The sequence below is a fragment of the Phalacrocorax aristotelis genome, chromosome 8 (assembly GCF_949628215.1).
Source record: "Phalacrocorax aristotelis chromosome 8, bGulAri2.1, whole genome shotgun sequence".
Lineage (NCBI taxonomy): Eukaryota > Metazoa > Chordata > Aves > Suliformes > Phalacrocoracidae > Phalacrocorax > Phalacrocorax aristotelis.
The window spans coordinates 152,557-169,846 of NC_134283.1; the positions used below are offsets into that span (position 1 = coordinate 152,557).

Consider the following 17,290-nt stretch of genomic DNA (forward strand, 5'->3'; position numbering starts at 1 on the left):
CAGTATTATTGCTGTTTGCTGGCATTATCCTCCTTCACGTTCCAGTTGCTGCCTTAAACAGGGTTCTGTTCGGCTTGGAGGGCTGTTACGCGTTCCATTTTTTGTGGGAGTACAACAGCTCAAACCCTTAAAATGGGGTTCTACGGTCTTCTCCAGAGATTTCTATCCCTTGCTTATGCCCACCCTGATGCTTGTGCAGACACATAGCGAGTTCATTCAGGGAACTGACTTGTCTGCAAAGTGAGTATGTTTGGTAAGATGATCTTCACCACAATGAACTCCCACTGTCAGTCACACAAGCACTATCACCACTGCAAGGGAGGAGAGTGGGTACCAGCAGAACAGATGTACATCAGCTTGAGATACCAGGGACACAAGCTCACAGGCCCCTTCGTTCATCCTATATAGTGCCTAGAAACACTAAAAAGCAGTAGACAGTTGCTCTGACTTTGCGCACTCTGATACGAAGCCAGTTATCAGTAGCCCTAGGCTGCCAGGTACAGATGTCAAAGGTCAAACTGGAGATTTCAAAATTAAATACATATATGTATATACAGAGAATGCTCCTTGCAATATTTTACAATTCAGATGTAAGTACATAAGTTTCACAAGCACAAAGGCTTGAATACCCAAGATGGGACTCCCCACATTAAGTTTTCACTTGCATTGAAGAATAGGCTGGAGTGCATCCAGCATGTAAAAGTTGGGAGAAATGCAAGCTGCAAGACTACCAAGTTTAAAATAAGCTTAAACAGAAGTTCAAAAAGAAGCTGGCCATTTTGGAAAGGAGAAAAGAAAAACTGAAAACATAATGGCAATTTTGTTGGTTTCCCTTTTAAGTTTGTCTGGCATAAAAAGTAAGCTCAGAAAGAGAAAACAAATTTAAATAATCTTCCCTACCACCACCACCCCCATCAAGAATGGGTGACCTAATTTTTCAGTGCTCACCAAGTGATTATCATTGATTTAATTTTTATCTATTTTACGTTATCATTTAAGTTCTGAAAATAATTGTTCACTTGCTTTGGAATTCTGAAGCTTCTCTGGTACTTTTTTGTTAGCTTTCCTTAAATAAATACAAGGCTTCTCTGTTTTACTATTCCCAATTCACAATGAATTAGTCTACAGTAGTGCTACAGTAATAATGCCAACAGTAAATGATTGTGCAAACCTTGCAGACTCTATCTCCCACATCCCAGTTTCTCCCATCAGCTTTGAATTTATCCATCATCCAATTTAATAACTAGATCAGTGAGCACATATAGCCACAGTTACGTAAGTGTGGCTCTGACACTAATTCATCCATACATTTTTTCACATCCTTAGACTTTTCCCTTTATTAATTTACAATACAGTAAAAATGGCTTACATTGTTACTGTTAGCATATTATTTTCAGTCTTCAAGGTTTAGTAAAATTAGGATGATGCAAAAGCAGTCTCATTGCTTTCTACTGGTTTTTGAAATGTGTGCCGGTTGCAAAAAGAAAAACAACCCTAGGTTCTTCTTTAGTTGACAAAAATATTAAAATCTTCAGCCCCAAAGCAGTATTTGGAGAGAACTAGATGAATGAACATGTATTTTAAAAAAGGAAGCACAAACAGAACATACTTGGAACATACTTAAAGTTCTGATCTTCCAAAGTAAAAAGTTTACAGAGAATAAATGCAGGTATCTATTTTTGAACTGCATTTCTTTAAAGTGTTCTCAGGCATATCCTCAGGACTGGTGCTGTTTGTAGGACAGTACGGGAGACACCGGCAGAACTGGTGATATTGGAGTTGTAGTCAACACCTGGTTCTGGAACACAAACATTTTAATCCTACCAAATACCCAAAGAAAGATAAGGAGAATGCTGACATACTGGATCCAGGCAAATTTAATAATTTCCCAAAATCCTGGCTGATATTTAAAAAAAAAGTCAAGGAGTGTTAATGAAGAAGCTTCTGATACTACCACTGCAATAACTAAACAAAGGAACTCAGAGGTGGAAAGACTCGAAACTCATTAAACATCAGTCTGTGTGGCAAATGCAAAGTCTTTGAGCCACGGAAACCCCTAAAATCCTACTTACATACGGTAGCATGTAACAAAAGCGGCAGAGAACATCTGTCTTAGAAGGCATTTAAACCAATTCTGTGCAAAATGCCTATTTCGTCCCTGACTCACCAGAAAGTAATTATTGGTAATAGTCATAGGCAGGTAAAGAAACCTTGTAAGAAATGTGCTCTATACAGATTCTTTTAAACGCAGGCTTGTTCTTGTTTGAGAAAATTAGTAAAGAACATAATGAATGAAGAATTATTTTGTAGAAAATCAATTTCAGATCTGTATGTGCACGTAACAGATTTGCCACATCCACTGTGGGGGTTGTTATTTGGTGAGCTTACTTTGCCTACAGATTTCTGATGATTTAAGGTCAAAGGGGACTTAATGATTAGGTTACAGAATACAGTATCATTCTTTGGTAGTGTCATCCATGACAGATTGGGACAGCAGGTGCTGAAGGAGCAAAGCAAGACTTATTAAGGACATTCATGGTGAATGGCTAAGAAACTACCTTAAAGGCCAGTTTAGTAAGGCTGAAAAGCAACACAGGTTCCCAGCAGAGAAAGGCAAAAAGTGGTTATGCAAGCAGAACTATCTGGAGGAACGGGTAAATAGGTATTCAGTTATCTCCAGGACTATAGCATTTGCTTAGCTAACAAAGGAAAAGTTTAGCAACCAGTCTAGAAGAAAATGGTTTTCATTTGGCCTGTAAGTGAAGGCCCAAATTATGCCACCCAGTTATGTCACAGTTTATGCAATTTTCAAAGGATATAAGATAACTTCCACTGGGTAACGAATAGTGGCATTGACAATAAATGGTGTATCTGTTGCTCCTCCAGTCACCCAAACAGGGTTGGGATCTGAAAAGACTGTTGTCACTAAAAGGGGGAAAGGAAACATCCAGGTTAAACGACCTTTCAATCTTAATCCAGAAATCAAATCCTCACAGAACACCTGCCAATATGCTAACTACTGCTGCCCTGTAATTCGCAGCTATACATTCAGGCTTACCATTTCTATCCTGATATGCTGCGATAATGTTTGTTAGATCATAGTCGCTCGCAAAAGGACTTGTGCCATTGACCACAGACACCTGTTAAAGCAAGGAGATACTGGCATTATTTGTACACTCTTCAAGAAAGTAATTCTACCGAGTTTCTTACGCAAAGTAACCATGCCCTTGAAGGAATGAACATAAACATCAGACTGAACATCTTGGCAGAATAACCTCTTCCACCTTTCAGCCTAACAAGAAAACAGTAGTTCCAAAGTTTTAGGGTCCACTCTGTGCAGGAGTACAAGTTATTAGGGTGTCACCTATAGTACTTGGAGGATAAAGGCTGGGGAGAAATTGGTAGGGAAGGAAAAGAAGTTGCTCACATTGTATCTGGTATCCAGTCCACGATGGTTAAGTAATTGCCTCTGGTTCAGTTTCAGGTCTCCATTCACATAGAGCTGAGACCCTGGCACAGGAGAAAAAAACTGAAGAAAAGCCATGCTCTGCATCACCAGTGTTGACATTCTCTGAAATGGTGAACAAAAAAAAGATAATTTGGGGGGTGGAGAGGGGGGATATGTTGAACACAACATACTTCTGTACCTCTTTGTTTCTACAGATTTTCTGCACGGACTGATTTTTTTTTTTCTGTCTCCCAAGTTTCAGACTGTCACATTAGTCTAAACAAGGGAACACCAGACAAGAAATATTTAATTTTTTTAAAAGTCAATTACCCTAGTTGTTAGTTAACTAATTTTACAAACCAAAGTCCCACAGGAAATTCAGTGAAGTCCAACAGTCTGTGGCTAATGACAGAAAGATTTGACTTACCATTACATGTGAAAAGCGGCAAGATAACCAAACACATCAATTGTAGACACACTTTAAAATACTCAGCAGTCAAAGCCAGCTGAAGTCTCCTACTCTGCAATAAGGACTAAACAAGGAAGTTCCTTAGTCCTTATCAACCACTTAGTCTGAATGAAAATTTTCATGTTTACTGTAAAACAAATGTTGTGAATATTGGAACTCTCTGTGATACTAATCACTGACCTAATACATCATCGCAAGTGCAGGACTGTCGGGCCTTTACTCTGGGCCTCATAGGTTTAAGAATGTTTTCTACATGACATTTACACTTGCTAAGCTTGTCCATCTGCAATCAGCAAGTCTCTTGGATAAACTAAGCCTAATCTCCCTAGTAAAACAACTTCTCGTCTGCGTGGCTGCATCCAACACAGTGCTATGCTATTGTTCCTTTCAGATGCATCCATGGGGTCCCTGTGCGCTAGTGTTTCACTTGCTGCTTTAGGTGTCAATTGCACTGCTGCTTGAGATACAGTGGCAGCAGAATTTCATTTTCCTGTTTCCCTATAACACCTCCTTCCCCCTCCCAGTTACAAAATACAGAAGATCCTGGCAGATAATTGCCATTGCTTCAAAAGCTGTTAAGTAAGCAAAATCTATGGAGTTTTAGGCTGCTGCAACAGCCTGCCCCTTCACCTCAGAAAACTAACTGGTTATGTCAAGACATGGCAGTATGTAAGAATGCGTATCCTTCTGCCTACTGCGAGACCCTTAGTTACTTCCTGATGCTGCCCACACCGGTATCCACTGTTGTGCATCTCTGTCCTGCACGCTGCACTACAGCCCAAGGAAATACACAGCTTAAAAAAAACAAAAATCTAACGAAACATATCAAAACACGCAACACAGCTATAGTAGGAATGACCCAGCAGAGGAGGAGAAAATTAAATATTTATTAGTAAAACAAATCTTTTCGATAGGAGTTTCAAATGTGGAAAGGTTCTCTCATCCTTTGCATAACCACTACTGGAATATTACACTGGGTCTCTATGCCACAATAAATAAAACAAAAAGCTCACGTAAAGCTGGTAGGAAAAGAGTAGAATCAGCTGAACACCAACTACATGCTCTGTAGGTTGTAGCGGAAGTTCCAATTTAAAATGCAACTGATCCATTTTGCCATCTTGATTTTTGTCCTCTTCTCTAGTCTAAAAGAATCAAGAAGAATTCTTTTTAAAGACGGGAACCTCTGTTAGAAAAACAAAAAAGGTAAAGCCCCAGGGGATCTCCACAACTGCAGCTTGCACATACTAAGGAAGCAAATGAAAGGCTGCTTGACTTTATAGACACAGGACTAGAGACAAGCAAGAAGCCAGCAATTTTGTCTGTTATACAATGTCTCATATGCCACCCAGGGAGGGAAAGCTCATCAGACTCTTCACTGTCTCTTCTGCCCTATGCCAGTCCAACCATCTCCCCTGCATGCTACAAAGCATGCCTTAGTGCTGGATCTTTTGTCACATCCTGTGCAAATGTATGACGGATGGTCAGCCTTTGGCCTCTTGCGATTGCAGCCTGCCTCTTAATTACCTCTGTATGCCAATTTGTGGTTGTGAGCCAAAGCTTGCTATGCTTCTGTAACACAAATGCCCAATACTTCAGCCATCTGCACACATAACAGGACTCATAACAGAGGTAATGCAGAAAAATAACTGCCACTGTTGAATCCCAGAAGGAACAACGGCTGCAGGGCAAAGGCTGCGTCCTTTAGAAAATACATACCTGCTTTCAAAACCAGGGGCTACTTATCAACCCCTGTGAACTTCAGATCATGATAAGCCATGTGGGGGGGAGTGGCAGGGGGAGAGCATGTGCAATTAGTTTGAGGAAAGTAAACTGATGTGCTCATGCAAAGCACCAGTGGTGCTTAGGGATGTGGTTTAGTGGTGGACTTGGCAGTGTTAGGTTAATGGTTGGACATGATGATCGTAAGAGTCTCTTCCAACCTGAACGATTCTATGATTCTATAATACCGAGAATAAAACTGGACTAGTTACAAATCACTTGGCCCAGGCAGATTTTATCATGAGGCACTAAGTTATGAATGAAACTGCTGCTACTTGAAGGCAGCATTGCATGACAGGCTGCCTGTTCACAGGCACGGCCAAGGCTCATCCCCTGGGCCCACTGCCGCTCCCCAGGTCCCTCTCCAGCCCCACCTCCCACCACCACTGACCAGCCCGCCCCGGGCAGGCCTACCGACAGGAGGGGGACTCGCAGCCGGTCCTCCTGGAGCCTGTTGAACGCTGGGAACGTGCTCCACGCCAAGAAGCTGCCCGGGCCGGGCCCGATGGTGGCCACGAAGAGCACCTCGTACCGGAACCGCACGGCGGGCTGCTCCAGGTACGCGCTCTGCTTCAGCCAGAAACCTGCGGGCAAAGACAGCGCGAGGTCTCAGGTCCGCGCCGCGCTGCGCCGGGCCGGGCCAGGCCGGGTCGACTGGCGCTCACCGTGGCTCCGGTAGGCCACCAGCAGCGGCGGCACATAGGTGAGCAGCGTTATGAGCAGCAGCGCCAGCGCCGCGGCGGAGCAAAGCCCGGCCCTGTAGCGCGTGTGAAGCGCAGGATGCGAGAAGAGCTCCACGCCAGCCATCGCGAGCTGCCGGCCCCAGCCCGCGTTCTCCCCGTGGCAACGCCGGGGCGAAAGACTGACGGGACGCGGCGCCTATGAGCACGTCAGGACGCCGAGGGGGGGAACGGGCGCGCCAGCCAGTGAGCGTGAACCGCTGCATTCCGGGACCGGCGACAGCGGCGAGGCGGGAGAACGCCCGGGAACGGCAGCGGGACGGAAACGGGGGTACCTGCCGCGGCGGCGGCGCCCATGATGCGACCTCGAACGCCTCAGGTGGGGCCGACGCGTGGCCTCGCACCCACCAAGTGACTGCACGCCCGGATGCTACAGCCCGCCCCTCGATCCCCAGCCGGAAGCGCTGCGTTTTTGGTGGTTGCTAGGGAACTGGCGAGCCGGAAGTTCCGCCTGCCGAGCCGCGGCTTGTTGTTGTGACAGATACCGTGACAGCGACAGGCCCGGCCGCCCGGCACGAGCCCCCGCCCGCCCGCACACGGGTCTCGCCGCCGCTGGCTCCGCTTCCCGCCGGCCCGCACCATGAAGTGGATGTTCAAGGAGGACCACGCGCTGGGTAAGGGTGGGCCCGGGCCAGGCGCTGCCCGCCGGCGGCCCCGCCGCCCTCCGTCTCCTATGTCGCCATCTGCCCCGGGGCCTCCCGACACTGTGTGCCCCGGTCGGCGCTCCGAGCCGGTCGTCTTGTCTCTGGGCGGACAGCCGGCTGCGGCCCTCGCCGAAGGGTGGCGCGGTGCCCGGGGACGGCCTCCCTGAACAGTCGGAGACCCCCTCGCGGGGGCAAGAAGGTCGCGATCCCCGCAAGCTCCCGTCCCTGCGGGCGCTGCCCTCCCTGCCTAGGACACTGGCGATACTATTGCTATGCAATGACTAATTACGAGTTTTGTTCACAGAGCACAGATGTGTCGAGTCGGCAAAAATCCGAGCCAAATACCCCGACCGTGTCCCGGTGAGTAACCAAGCCAGCTTCATCTGAGTACTTGGAGGCAAAGGTGGAAAAGTTGTTTCCATCCTGCCCTCTCTTTTTGATCAGATCCTACTAAGAAAATTCATCTTCCCTTTTGTGTCCTTAGATGTTTTAAAGAGTCCCCAAACACATAAAACAAATCCAACATTTCCCTTCCTTTGCCCCAGTGCATATTGACAAGCAAGCAAGAGTGCCTGACTTTCTAAACACTTTCCAGGCATGTTTATGGTTTATCAGTGTCCTGGTTTCTTCTAATGGCAATTTTATCCCAGCAAATACCTTAAGTGCCTTGAGGATTCATTCTCTGCCTGATCCCAAGAAAGACCATACATTCTTTAAACCACTTTGACAATCTTCCATCCTGGCTATATGAGCAAGGTGATTTTCCCTCATGTATTCCATGCCTATACCAGTCTTATCGTGGTGAATCTCCCCATGCAGACCCAGTTGTCTGAAGAGACAGTGCAAGTGGTGACCCCTCCTTTCTGCATTAATACCTATCTACCTGCTAAATAGTGAATGACCTCTCTTCTTCACTCTGCAATCCCTTTTATCATGTTTCAGTCAGTGAAATGACCACACCTCACATCTTTATGTAACAGCTAGCAACATGTCCACATTCTCAACTTATCTCCTTGTAAGTAAAATTTCCCACATCCCATCTGACCAAATGCCGGTTAGTGCCACTCCTGTCTGACCTCTTGGTAAGTAACTTATCCATTAAGCAGTGCAGCCCAGAGAAGAACCTCTAATCCCATTGACTTTCTCTGCTTCTGAGTTGCACCTAGTCACAGCATCTTCTCCAGCTGCGCCTGGCAAGCTGATCCAAACCTTGCCATTTTCTGCTTGGCTAACTACCCCTCATATATAGACAGTAGCAGGCTAATGACCATGTATCCCCATTGATACCCATTTGTCCATTTCAAGAATATCTTTCATAGCCTTAGGGGAAAAAGACCCATTGAAACTCATAGCATGAGTCAAAATTACATGATGCTGTATCAGGAACGGACAGCAAGGTGTGGATGGAAACAGGAATTAAATCTCAAATTGTAGCGTGATGCTTTGTCTGGGCTGATACATGTCCTGCCTGATGATTCAGACTGAGCCATGTACCTTTCACAAAGTAGTTGGTATCAAATATATTTTTGGCATTTAATAGTCAAAAGTGTTTTTCAGTCTTAATGTATGTTTCCTGCTTTCCAGGTTATAGCCTACATCCAGAGTGACAGAAGTCAAAGTGACTTCAATTCTCAGCTGCTCTGTCTGTCTACCTGGATTTAAAGATATTTCAGTGGTTCAAAACTATTAAGATAAGAACAGCCTGCCTTTTGGCCTGGGCTAGACCTTTTAGGAACAAAATGGGAGGTGAAAGAAATTCATCCTTGCTAAGCACTGCAATTTTAAATTGCCTGGGGAACTGAGTGGTCTAAAGGTTAAAGGTATCTATAAGTTTTACTAGAAGCAGTTCACCAACAGCCTTGGCTTCCAGTTATGACAGTTTCAGCATTATGAAGCTAAAATGCTTAGTGTGTTATTGTAATCTTAAAGGAAAAAAAAAGTATCAGTTGTTAAGGCTTCAGTATTCCTTTCGGGCTGTTCTTGGTCCCCTTTACAGTTCCCTCCTACCAAATTGCAAGGGACAGCTTCTATGCTCTCCTTCTGTATCTGTGGGCAGAGCTGAAGAAATTATAAGGAGAACCCTGTCCAGATTGTAAGATAGCATATTTGTAAATTTATTTGAGCATTACCTGTATGCTGTAGCAATGGGGAATGCAGAGCTAAGGAATGGAGACACTGGAACCCCTGGTAAGCCTTATTTCCCCACGTGCTGCTTTTTTCCTTCAAGAAGTACCCTGTGTGGAGCAATAAGTGTCAGGTCCTTCCACAAGTAATACTTAATTCTCCTTCCTCCTGTACCTGTTGCTTTTTGTTTGGTTTTGTTTGTGGCCATCTTGCCATCTTTCCTTCCTGTAGTTAATTTGTAATTTCCTAACATATGAAGTAAGATACTCTAATTTTCAAATTTTCTAAATTTTCAAAGTTGCAGACAGAAGCCTGTTGATGCTGCAAGCATCGTCTTATGTAGGCATATCTGCTTGGGTTCCTACCTGCTTTCTGTTACCAAATGATCCACGTGCAGGCAGAGAATAGCCAAGTTCCTATGGCGGCCTAACAACATAAGCATGGGTTGTGCTTTTTTTTTTTTTCCTTACAGCCTATGTATCCCATCTGGCTCTCATTCATATATAGCTAAAACCTGTACTTTATTAGTATGGCTTCACTGTCATCCTGTAACTTAATCCAATCAACTGAAGCTGTAATCATATAATTTTTAACATCAGATACATACATTGCTGTATTATGCGGCAGTGTAAGTCTGGTACAGCGGAGGCACACAAACAAGATCACATCACAGCACCTTTCTGGAGATTTGGTGGAGTGCTCAACTGGCATCCTTTGCAGGCCAACCGGTATTCCAGAGTTTACTGCAGCCATGTTTCATTTCTCTTCCTTGAGGCATTGTTGAGCCTGGCTGAAATGCTTGCTGGCTAGCTGTAGGAAGTCAATAATCATTGCCGGCTTAATTATAGAAATGCAGAGAGCATGGATGTCAAATCAAAAACAGTACTGGAAAGCGCTGTAAAAAAATGAACATGTGGTCTATGGCCAGCTAGAACCTTGCATTATACCACAGTTCACACTGCAACTCTATCAGAGTTTTGACTGTATTCCGATATAACATGGCTTCTTCAACTCTGCACTGAGTTACATGAAGTATTCTTATGCTTCTACTTAGCATGGCAGTTTCTGACACGCTGGTATGTTGTGTAATGGTAGAGCATGCTGCACAGATGAACACAAAAAACTTGAGGAAGAAAAGAAAGAAGTATTAATGAATACTCTAATGCTCTAGATGGAAGCCTGAGATCCATTTTGGCATCTCTGGCTTGTGCACAACAGGTGAAATGGTAGAGTAGACTGGGCTGGTGGTTCTCCCTCCCATTTACCTTAATACTGATGATTTTTTCTTTTAGCTTCAGTGTTACTGAAATTTATTTCTAACATTGCTTCCTTTTTTCTTTTGCTATACACCATATCAAGGCAGTTGGTTCTGTCATCTGTTAGGAGTAACTTGGGACACTGTTTAAAGAAGACAGTTAAGTTGCAAGGGTGGAGGTCATGTGTATATTAAACCTGTATGTCTTCATATTCTGGGATTTTATTTAGCCATATGACAATTTATAAGAGGATAGGGCACACTTGTGGCAAACTAGGATTCTGTGTAACACAAGAGTTCAAGCAACAATGGTCACACTTGCATGTCCTATGAGGAGCAGCTAAGGATCCTGGTCTTGTCTAGTTTGGAGAGAAGGAGGCTGAGGGGTGACCTCATTGCTCTCTGCAGCTTCCTGCGGAGGGGATGTGGAGTGGGAGGTGCTGATCTCTTCTCTGTGGCAACCAGGGAAGAACAGGCGGGAATGGCTCTAAGCTGCATTGGGGAGGTTCAGACTTGACATTAGGAAGCATTTCTTTACCATGAGGGTGGACAAACACTGGAACAGGCTTCCTGGAGAGGTAGTTGATGCCCCAAGCCAGTCAGTATTTAACAAGAATTTGGACAATGCCCATAACAACATGCTTTAATATTTGTTCTGCCCTGAAGTGGTCAGATGGTCTAGATGATCATTGTAGGTCCCTTGCAGCTGAAGTATTCTGTTCCATTCTGCTTTCTTTTTACATTGTGATAGTGACAAAAACAAAATAAGCAACATCTGTACAAAGGGAATGAACTTCCTTAGACCACCTGCCATTGCTCAGGTGCCAGTGCTGCAGTCTAGTTGAATTTTTCATTACTCCACTACAGCTGAATGGGGCAAGAAAGGAATATGGTTAAATGGATTCCTCAGTTTGTTACTATCAACTGGATGAAGTGAGAAGACAGAAGTCCTGGACTCCTTCCTTTAATCGCCTGTTAATTTAAGGGAAGTACTGCGGCCAAGCCACTCCTAAACCTGAAGTTTTCAAGCTGCCTGTGCTTCAAATGTCTCAGTAGAGGACTATTCCTCTCTTGCCCCTGCCCCCAAGCTTTTGTTGGAGAATATGCTATTTTCCAATAGCGCACATGGGGAACTTCAGAACATTTTGAAAATTAGCCACATTTAAACACAATAGGATGTTACTGTCCTGACATGAATAACTCTCAGAATGGCTGAGGTGGGAAGTGACCTCCGGAGGTCACCTGGTCCAACCCCTCCCTGCTCATGCAGGGCCACCTACCGCCAGCTGCCCAGGACCGTGTCCAGACAGCTTTTGAGTATCTCCAAGGTGGGAGACTCCACCACCTCTCCAGGGCAACCTCTGCCAGTGCTCCATCACCCACACAGTTAAAAAAAATAAAATGTTTCCTGATATTCGGGGGGAACCCCCCCATCTTTCAGTTTGTGCCTCTTATCCTGTCGCTAGTTGCCACTGAAAACAGCCTGGCTCCATTTTCTTCGCACCCTCCCTTCAGGTATTTATACACATTGATAAGATCCCCCTTCAAGCCTTCTCTTCTCTAGGCTCAACAGTCCCAGCTCTCCCAGCCCTTCCTCACAGGAGAGATGCTCCACTCCCTTAAGCATCTTCGAGGCCCTTTGCTGGACTCTCTCCAGCATGTCCACGTCTCTCGTACCGAGAAGCCCAGAACTGGACACAGCGCTCCAGCTGTGGCCTCACCAGTGCCAGCAGAGGCAAAGGATCACCTCCCTGGACGTGCTGGCAATACTTTGCCTAATGCAGCCCAGGATACCATCAGCCTTCTCTGCTGCCAGGGCACACTGCTGGCTCATGTTCCACTTGGGGTCCAAATTGCAGTAATTTCATACCATCAGTGTACAAAAAGTTAAAAGATGCATATATTTTCCTGTCACAGGTTTTTTTAGCCATATTGCATCTTTTTACCCCATGAGTGTCAGCCACGGGCATAGGAAGTTTTGAGCCATTGTGTATAGGCTGATTTTACAACTGCCACCGTGCAGTCGTAAAATCAGGTTTTACAGCGCTGAGCCAGTTCTACCTCTCATTTGGTTGCTGTCAAGAACCGTTTTTGTTCCTCCCCTCTCCTCACTGTTGTAAACCTGTACCAGCAAGTGATTTACCAAAGCTGTCTGTTCATACCAATCCTGAAAAGCCTGACCTGCATGCCTGTGCTTTACAGGTCATAGTGGAGAAGGTCTCAGGATCTCAGATTGTTGATATTGACAAGAGGAAGTACTTAGTTCCATCTGACATCACCGTGGCCCAGTTCATGTGGATCATCAGGAAGAGGATTCAACTGCCATCTGAGAAAGCAATATTCCTCTTTGTAGACAAGACTGTCCCACAGTCCAGGTGAGAGGCTATTCACTTGGTATTCAGAACTATTTCAGCAAACCTGTGCATATCAGAGGGACAGCAACTCCCCTCTTTGAGGCTTATTTGGTGATTTTAGGAGGTGTTTGGTTACATCTTAATCTCACCATGATAGGTTTGATAAACATTTCTTGAGTTAAGCTGAAAGGAAAGGCCGCTGAAAAATATACTATGATCTGCTTCCATGGCAAGAGGGTGAGCTCTGGAGCTATTGTGGTATCTTTGGTTGAGTGCAAGAATACTTACATCGTCAGTGCAAAAAAAAAAATCGTTCTCAATGTAACAAAAAAGTTGCACGTTATATACTCAAAAGCAAACACCATAAATTGTTCTGAAAAAACATTAACCTGTCAGCTCACAAAGAAATTATGACATTACAGACTAGTTGCTGTTACTTGTTCTAAATATTACTTATTTTCTTCTGTAAACACAAAATGACTAGAAAGGTTTTTCACATTGCTTTTATACAGGAATAACTTTCATTGTCTGCTACATACAGAATAATGTATAGCAGAAGCAGCCACTACAACTGCTTTCTATACAAGACACCTCAATAGTAGCTGAGGAAATAGTATGTCATGATGTTACATGGCTTAGATATAATATTATTCTTATTAATCCTTACCTCTGTAACAGTAATAGTCTCCCCAGGTAACCTGTCCAGACTCAAATCAGGACTATTTTTATTTACTTTGTGATACATAATAAGGACCTGTGAGAACCATCTCTTTCTGCTTGCTTTCTTCTACAAGTGTTAGGAATGCCTGTATGTCATAATCTTAATAGTGCTGTACACCTGCTAGGAACAGGAGGAAAAAAAGAAAGGGCACTTTGTCTCATCTCACATGTTCGTGATGAGATGTCACATCTCTGCTGGAAAAATAGGGCGTTAAACCTTCACTATTAGTGGAAAACATAATACCTTGTTAACAGATAAACAAAATTCTGATCTTCTAATGGCTCTGCTCCTCTCATAGGCTGAGTTTATCCCATAGACCACTAACTCTTGACATCTTTCTCTTCTCATCCAGTAGTTTATCTACTACTCACTAATTCCTTACCATTTCGAGTTCTGCCTGCAACTCCTCCCAGCTCCTTTCTTGGCTAGAAGCCATGATTGATTTTTCCCTGTCACTCACATTCAGTCTGTCTTCCAGTTCACTAGCCTTTTCTCAGCCTTGGGAAGGCAAAGGTGAGCTGAGGAGGCATCATTTATGCAACTGACTGATGTCAGCTGCTGTTTCATCTGTAGATAGATGGTTGGAGCAGTTGTACCAGCCAAGTAATTGCTTGGGTTTCTTTTTGTTTTCAAAATACAAACATTGCCCTGAAGACCACAGCTGTTTATAGACTGTGAGGGGCCACATGCCTATTCAGTTTAAGAAAATTTGCATTTGATCAAATGTTCAAAACCTTATCCACTCCAAAATCACTAGTTTCTGGCTACCTTGTAAAATCTTGCCCGTGCATTTTCGTACTACCACTATTTTAAGTTGTCAGTTTTTAACAGTATACAAAACAAAGCTTTTACTCCCTGAAACAGCCTGGACCTCACAGAAACAGTCCAAAAAGCACAAGTTGGATAGACGAGACCAGCTGAACATTCACAAGTACACCAAGTGGAGGGAGAAGTAAGGTTGCTCACTCAAGAAGCAAGACATTCATGCAGCTGCATTCAAGGAAGGTGCTATCAAGCTATTGATCCTGGTATTAGTCAGGGCATTAATAATGGATGATTCAGAACCTGAAATATATTCAGTGACTAATTTCCCATAAAATAAGGAAGCATTCTGATACATGCATTTGTGAAGAAGTAACAAAAACTCTAGACACTCTGCAGCACATTTTGCTAACTCAGGAGGCACTGCTTTTCATATATCCTCATTTTTGTATTTTAATTTACACACAAGCTTTGAAGTTTTAGCTTTTATTAATCCTTGTTTATGTGAGGTTCTAACTGTTACCATTTGCAACTGTCATGATCCAAGCAAACCGTTTCTCTTTTTTTCCCCTTCAAGCTTAACTATGGGACAACTTTATGAAAAGGAAAAGGATGAGGATGGATTCTTGTATGTTGCCTACAGTGGAGAGAACACATTTGGTTTCTGAATGGTGGGTCTTGGCTGCTATACCATCCTGCTGTGTACCTTGTAAATAGCTGATCATTTTCTGTTCTGAGATCCACAGAAGTTCCTTCTATCTACAGGCATTTGTAACTGGATTTATTTCTTAATATATTGATAGGTCTTGTTTTATTAGACTGTTAAATTATCAAAAAAAAAAGTTTTGTTGGTTTTGTGCTTTTTTTTTTTTCTCATGGCTATGAATTCCCAGAGCCTCACTCCTTTGAGGGAATACATTCAATGACACTGATTAAATAATAAAGCAAAGTAGTTGGGCTACTAAAACATGAAAAGAAGAATATAAATTCATTCTATTTTGAGGTGTTAGTTTAAGAAAAATAAGAACATCAAATTAGTATTGGGAACACTGGATTTGCTAGTTTATCCTAAGCAGGAGCAAGATGCTGATCACGTTGAATTGAGCTAACATGTTCTTCTTTCTCAATTAACAAACAAGTACAATAAAAATTCCTGTCACAAACAGGCAGTGCTGTCTTTTCTTTACCTTAACTTTGGCCAGAAAGTTATACATTATATCTAATAGACACTATACAGCTGCTTGTATAATTTACTAGACACTGGACAGCTTCTCAGCGTTTAGTATGTGGATAATGATACAAGGAAGAAACAAGGAGCTATCTGCAGGTTCCAAAACCAATATCTTCAGAGCTGCTAGATCTTATCAGGACAAGAGCTATGCCTGGAGGAGTAAATGCCATGGGCTTTGGAAAGCAGGACCTAGGTGACAAAACTATAGCATGTAAGGAAACAGGACCTAGGAGAAGGAATGATACCAGTAGGAGACTAGAGAGCTGGAAGGTATAATTGGTATATGAGTTACTGCAGAGAGAGAAATGATTGGTAAGGAGTACAGATTAAAACAGTTACATGAGCAGCTCTTAAAAAAAAAAAAAAAAAAGCAGTGTTTGTGTTACAGGTAGCTATATAAATCTACATGTCCTTTCCAAGTAAAAATGCTGTAGATATTGTAAGGACATTACAGAACCAAGTATGTGAAATAACAGCTTTACAATACAGCTGAGTGGTGCAGTTGACAGGCCCAAGGGATGGGATGCCATCCAGAGGGACCTGGACAAGCTCAAGAAGTGGGCCCATGTGAACCTCATGAGGTTCAGCAAGGCCGAATGCAAGGTCCTGCTCCTGGGTCAGGGCAATCCCCAGTATCAATACAGCCTGGGGGATGAAGGGATGGAGAGCAGCCCTGTGGAAAAGGCTGTGGAGGTACTGGGGGATGAAAAATCGGGTGTGACCCAGCAATGTGCGCTCATAGCACAGAAAGCCAACCATATCCTGGGCTACACCACCAGTAGCATGGCAGCAGGTTGAGGGAGGTGATTCTGCCCCTCTGCTCTGGTGAGACGCCACCTGGAGTAATGCATCCAGCTCCGGAGCCCTCAGCACAGGAAAGACATGGACCTGTTGGATCAGGTCCAGAGGAGGCCACAAAAATGATCTGTGGGCTGGAACACCTCTGCTATTGATTAAAGGCTGAGAGAGTTGAGGTTGTTCAGCCTTCAGAAGAGGAGGCTCCAGGAAGACCTTATTGCAGCCTTTCAATACTTAAAGGGGGCTTATAAGAAATATGGGGACAGACTTTTTAATGGCTTTAACTAAAAGAGGGTAGATTCAGGCTAGACAGAATTTTTTTTTTTTTTTTTTAATGCTGAGGATAACAAAACACTGGCCCAGGTTGCCCAGAGAGGTTATGGATGCCCCATCCCTGGAAACATTCAAGGTCAGGTTGGACGGGGTTCTGAGCAACCTGATCTAGTGGAAGGTGTCCCTGCCTATGGCAGGGAGGTTGGAGCTAGATGATCTTTAAAGGTCCCTTCTAACCCAAACCATTCTATGATTCTACTTTGTTAAGGCAGACAACTAGATTTAGAAACGCTGCATGCAAGATAAAGAATTCAAGAGCACTTCCTCCAGTTTATGAGCTCTACTGCCAAAGCATGTATGCAGCACAGCAAAAGTAAAGAGGCTTTGCCACAAGACAAAAGAAAAAAAAGTTATTCATGAGGCTCTCAACTTCTCTCCAAATGGGCTTACCATAGGTACACAGCTATCTTTACTTACAGGTAAAGAGGCAAACTTATGGGGGGGGAGAGGGGGGCACACAGAAAAACCACCTGATTGACATAACTGCACAGCACTGGAGTTCACACTTTGATAGTAAAGGATAACACTGGATTGGAAAAGTAGCATCGTTTTGAACTTTGTAAGCCAGCAAGGAAACAATAATTACCATTTAGATTTCTAATAAAAGTTTTACTTCTTTTTCACACTACATG

General features: G+C 43.7%; 2 protein-coding genes across 3 annotated transcripts; one reads left to right on the forward strand and one right to left on the reverse strand.

Annotated features, from left to right (window-relative positions):
* Positions 1 to 1,309: 1,309 nt before the first annotated feature.
* TMEM231 (transmembrane protein 231) lies at positions 1,310 to 6,819 on the reverse strand. 2 transcript variants are annotated; one of them, XM_075101033.1, is made up of 7 exons: positions 6,712 to 6,819; positions 6,111 to 6,280; positions 4,931 to 5,059; positions 3,428 to 3,571; positions 3,059 to 3,140; positions 2,815 to 2,925; positions 1,310 to 1,902 (listed from the first exon to the last, which is right to left on the reverse strand). In XM_075101033.1, the coding sequence occupies exons 1-7, from the start codon at positions 6,731 to 6,733 to the stop codon at positions 1,718 to 1,720; spliced, it is 843 nt and encodes a 280-aa protein (XP_074957134.1). In that variant the 5' UTR covers positions 6,734 to 6,819; the 3' UTR covers positions 1,310 to 1,717. The 2 variants fall into 2 exon arrangements, with proteins under 2 accessions (XP_074957134.1, XP_074957133.1); XM_075101032.1 differs by lacking the exon at positions 6,712 to 6,819 and adding an exon at positions 6,362 to 6,503.
* Positions 6,808 to 15,459, forward strand: GABARAPL2 (GABA type A receptor associated protein like 2). The gene is made up of 4 exons (XM_075101034.1): positions 6,808 to 7,050; positions 7,385 to 7,440; positions 12,662 to 12,834; positions 14,874 to 15,459. The coding sequence occupies exons 1-4, from the start codon at positions 7,017 to 7,019 to the stop codon at positions 14,962 to 14,964; spliced, it is 354 nt and encodes a 117-aa protein (XP_074957135.1). The 5' UTR covers positions 6,808 to 7,016; the 3' UTR covers positions 14,965 to 15,459.
* Positions 15,460 to 17,290: the final 1,831 nt, after the last annotated feature.

What these genes read in the sequence shown, in the direction of transcription:
- TMEM231 (XM_075101032.1), bottom strand. Translation starts at nt 6,503, where the DNA reads ATGGCTGGCGTGGAGCTCTTCTCGCATCCTGCGCTTCACACGCGCTAC. An exon ending in GACTGGATACCAGATACAAT is followed by an intron (nt 3,141 to 3,427) that starts GTGAGCAACTTC and finishes TTGCTTTAACAG; the next exon opens with GTGTCTGTGGTCAATGGCAC. An exon ending in AGTGGAAGTTATCTTATATC is followed by an intron (nt 1,903 to 2,814) that starts CTTTGAAAATTG and finishes TTTTTAAATATC; the next exon opens with AGCCAGGATTTTGGGAAATT.
- GABARAPL2 (XM_075101034.1), top strand. Translation starts at nt 7,017, where the DNA reads ATGAAGTGGATGTTCAAGGAGGACCACGCGCTGG. An exon ending in CAAGGAGGACCACGCGCTGG is followed by an intron (nt 7,051 to 7,384) that starts GTAAGGGTGGGC and finishes TTTTGTTCACAG; the next exon opens with AGCACAGATGTGTCGAGTCG. An exon ending in AATACCCCGACCGTGTCCCG is followed by an intron (nt 7,441 to 12,661) that starts GTGAGTAACCAA and finishes TGTGCTTTACAG; the next exon opens with GTCATAGTGGAGAAGGTCTC.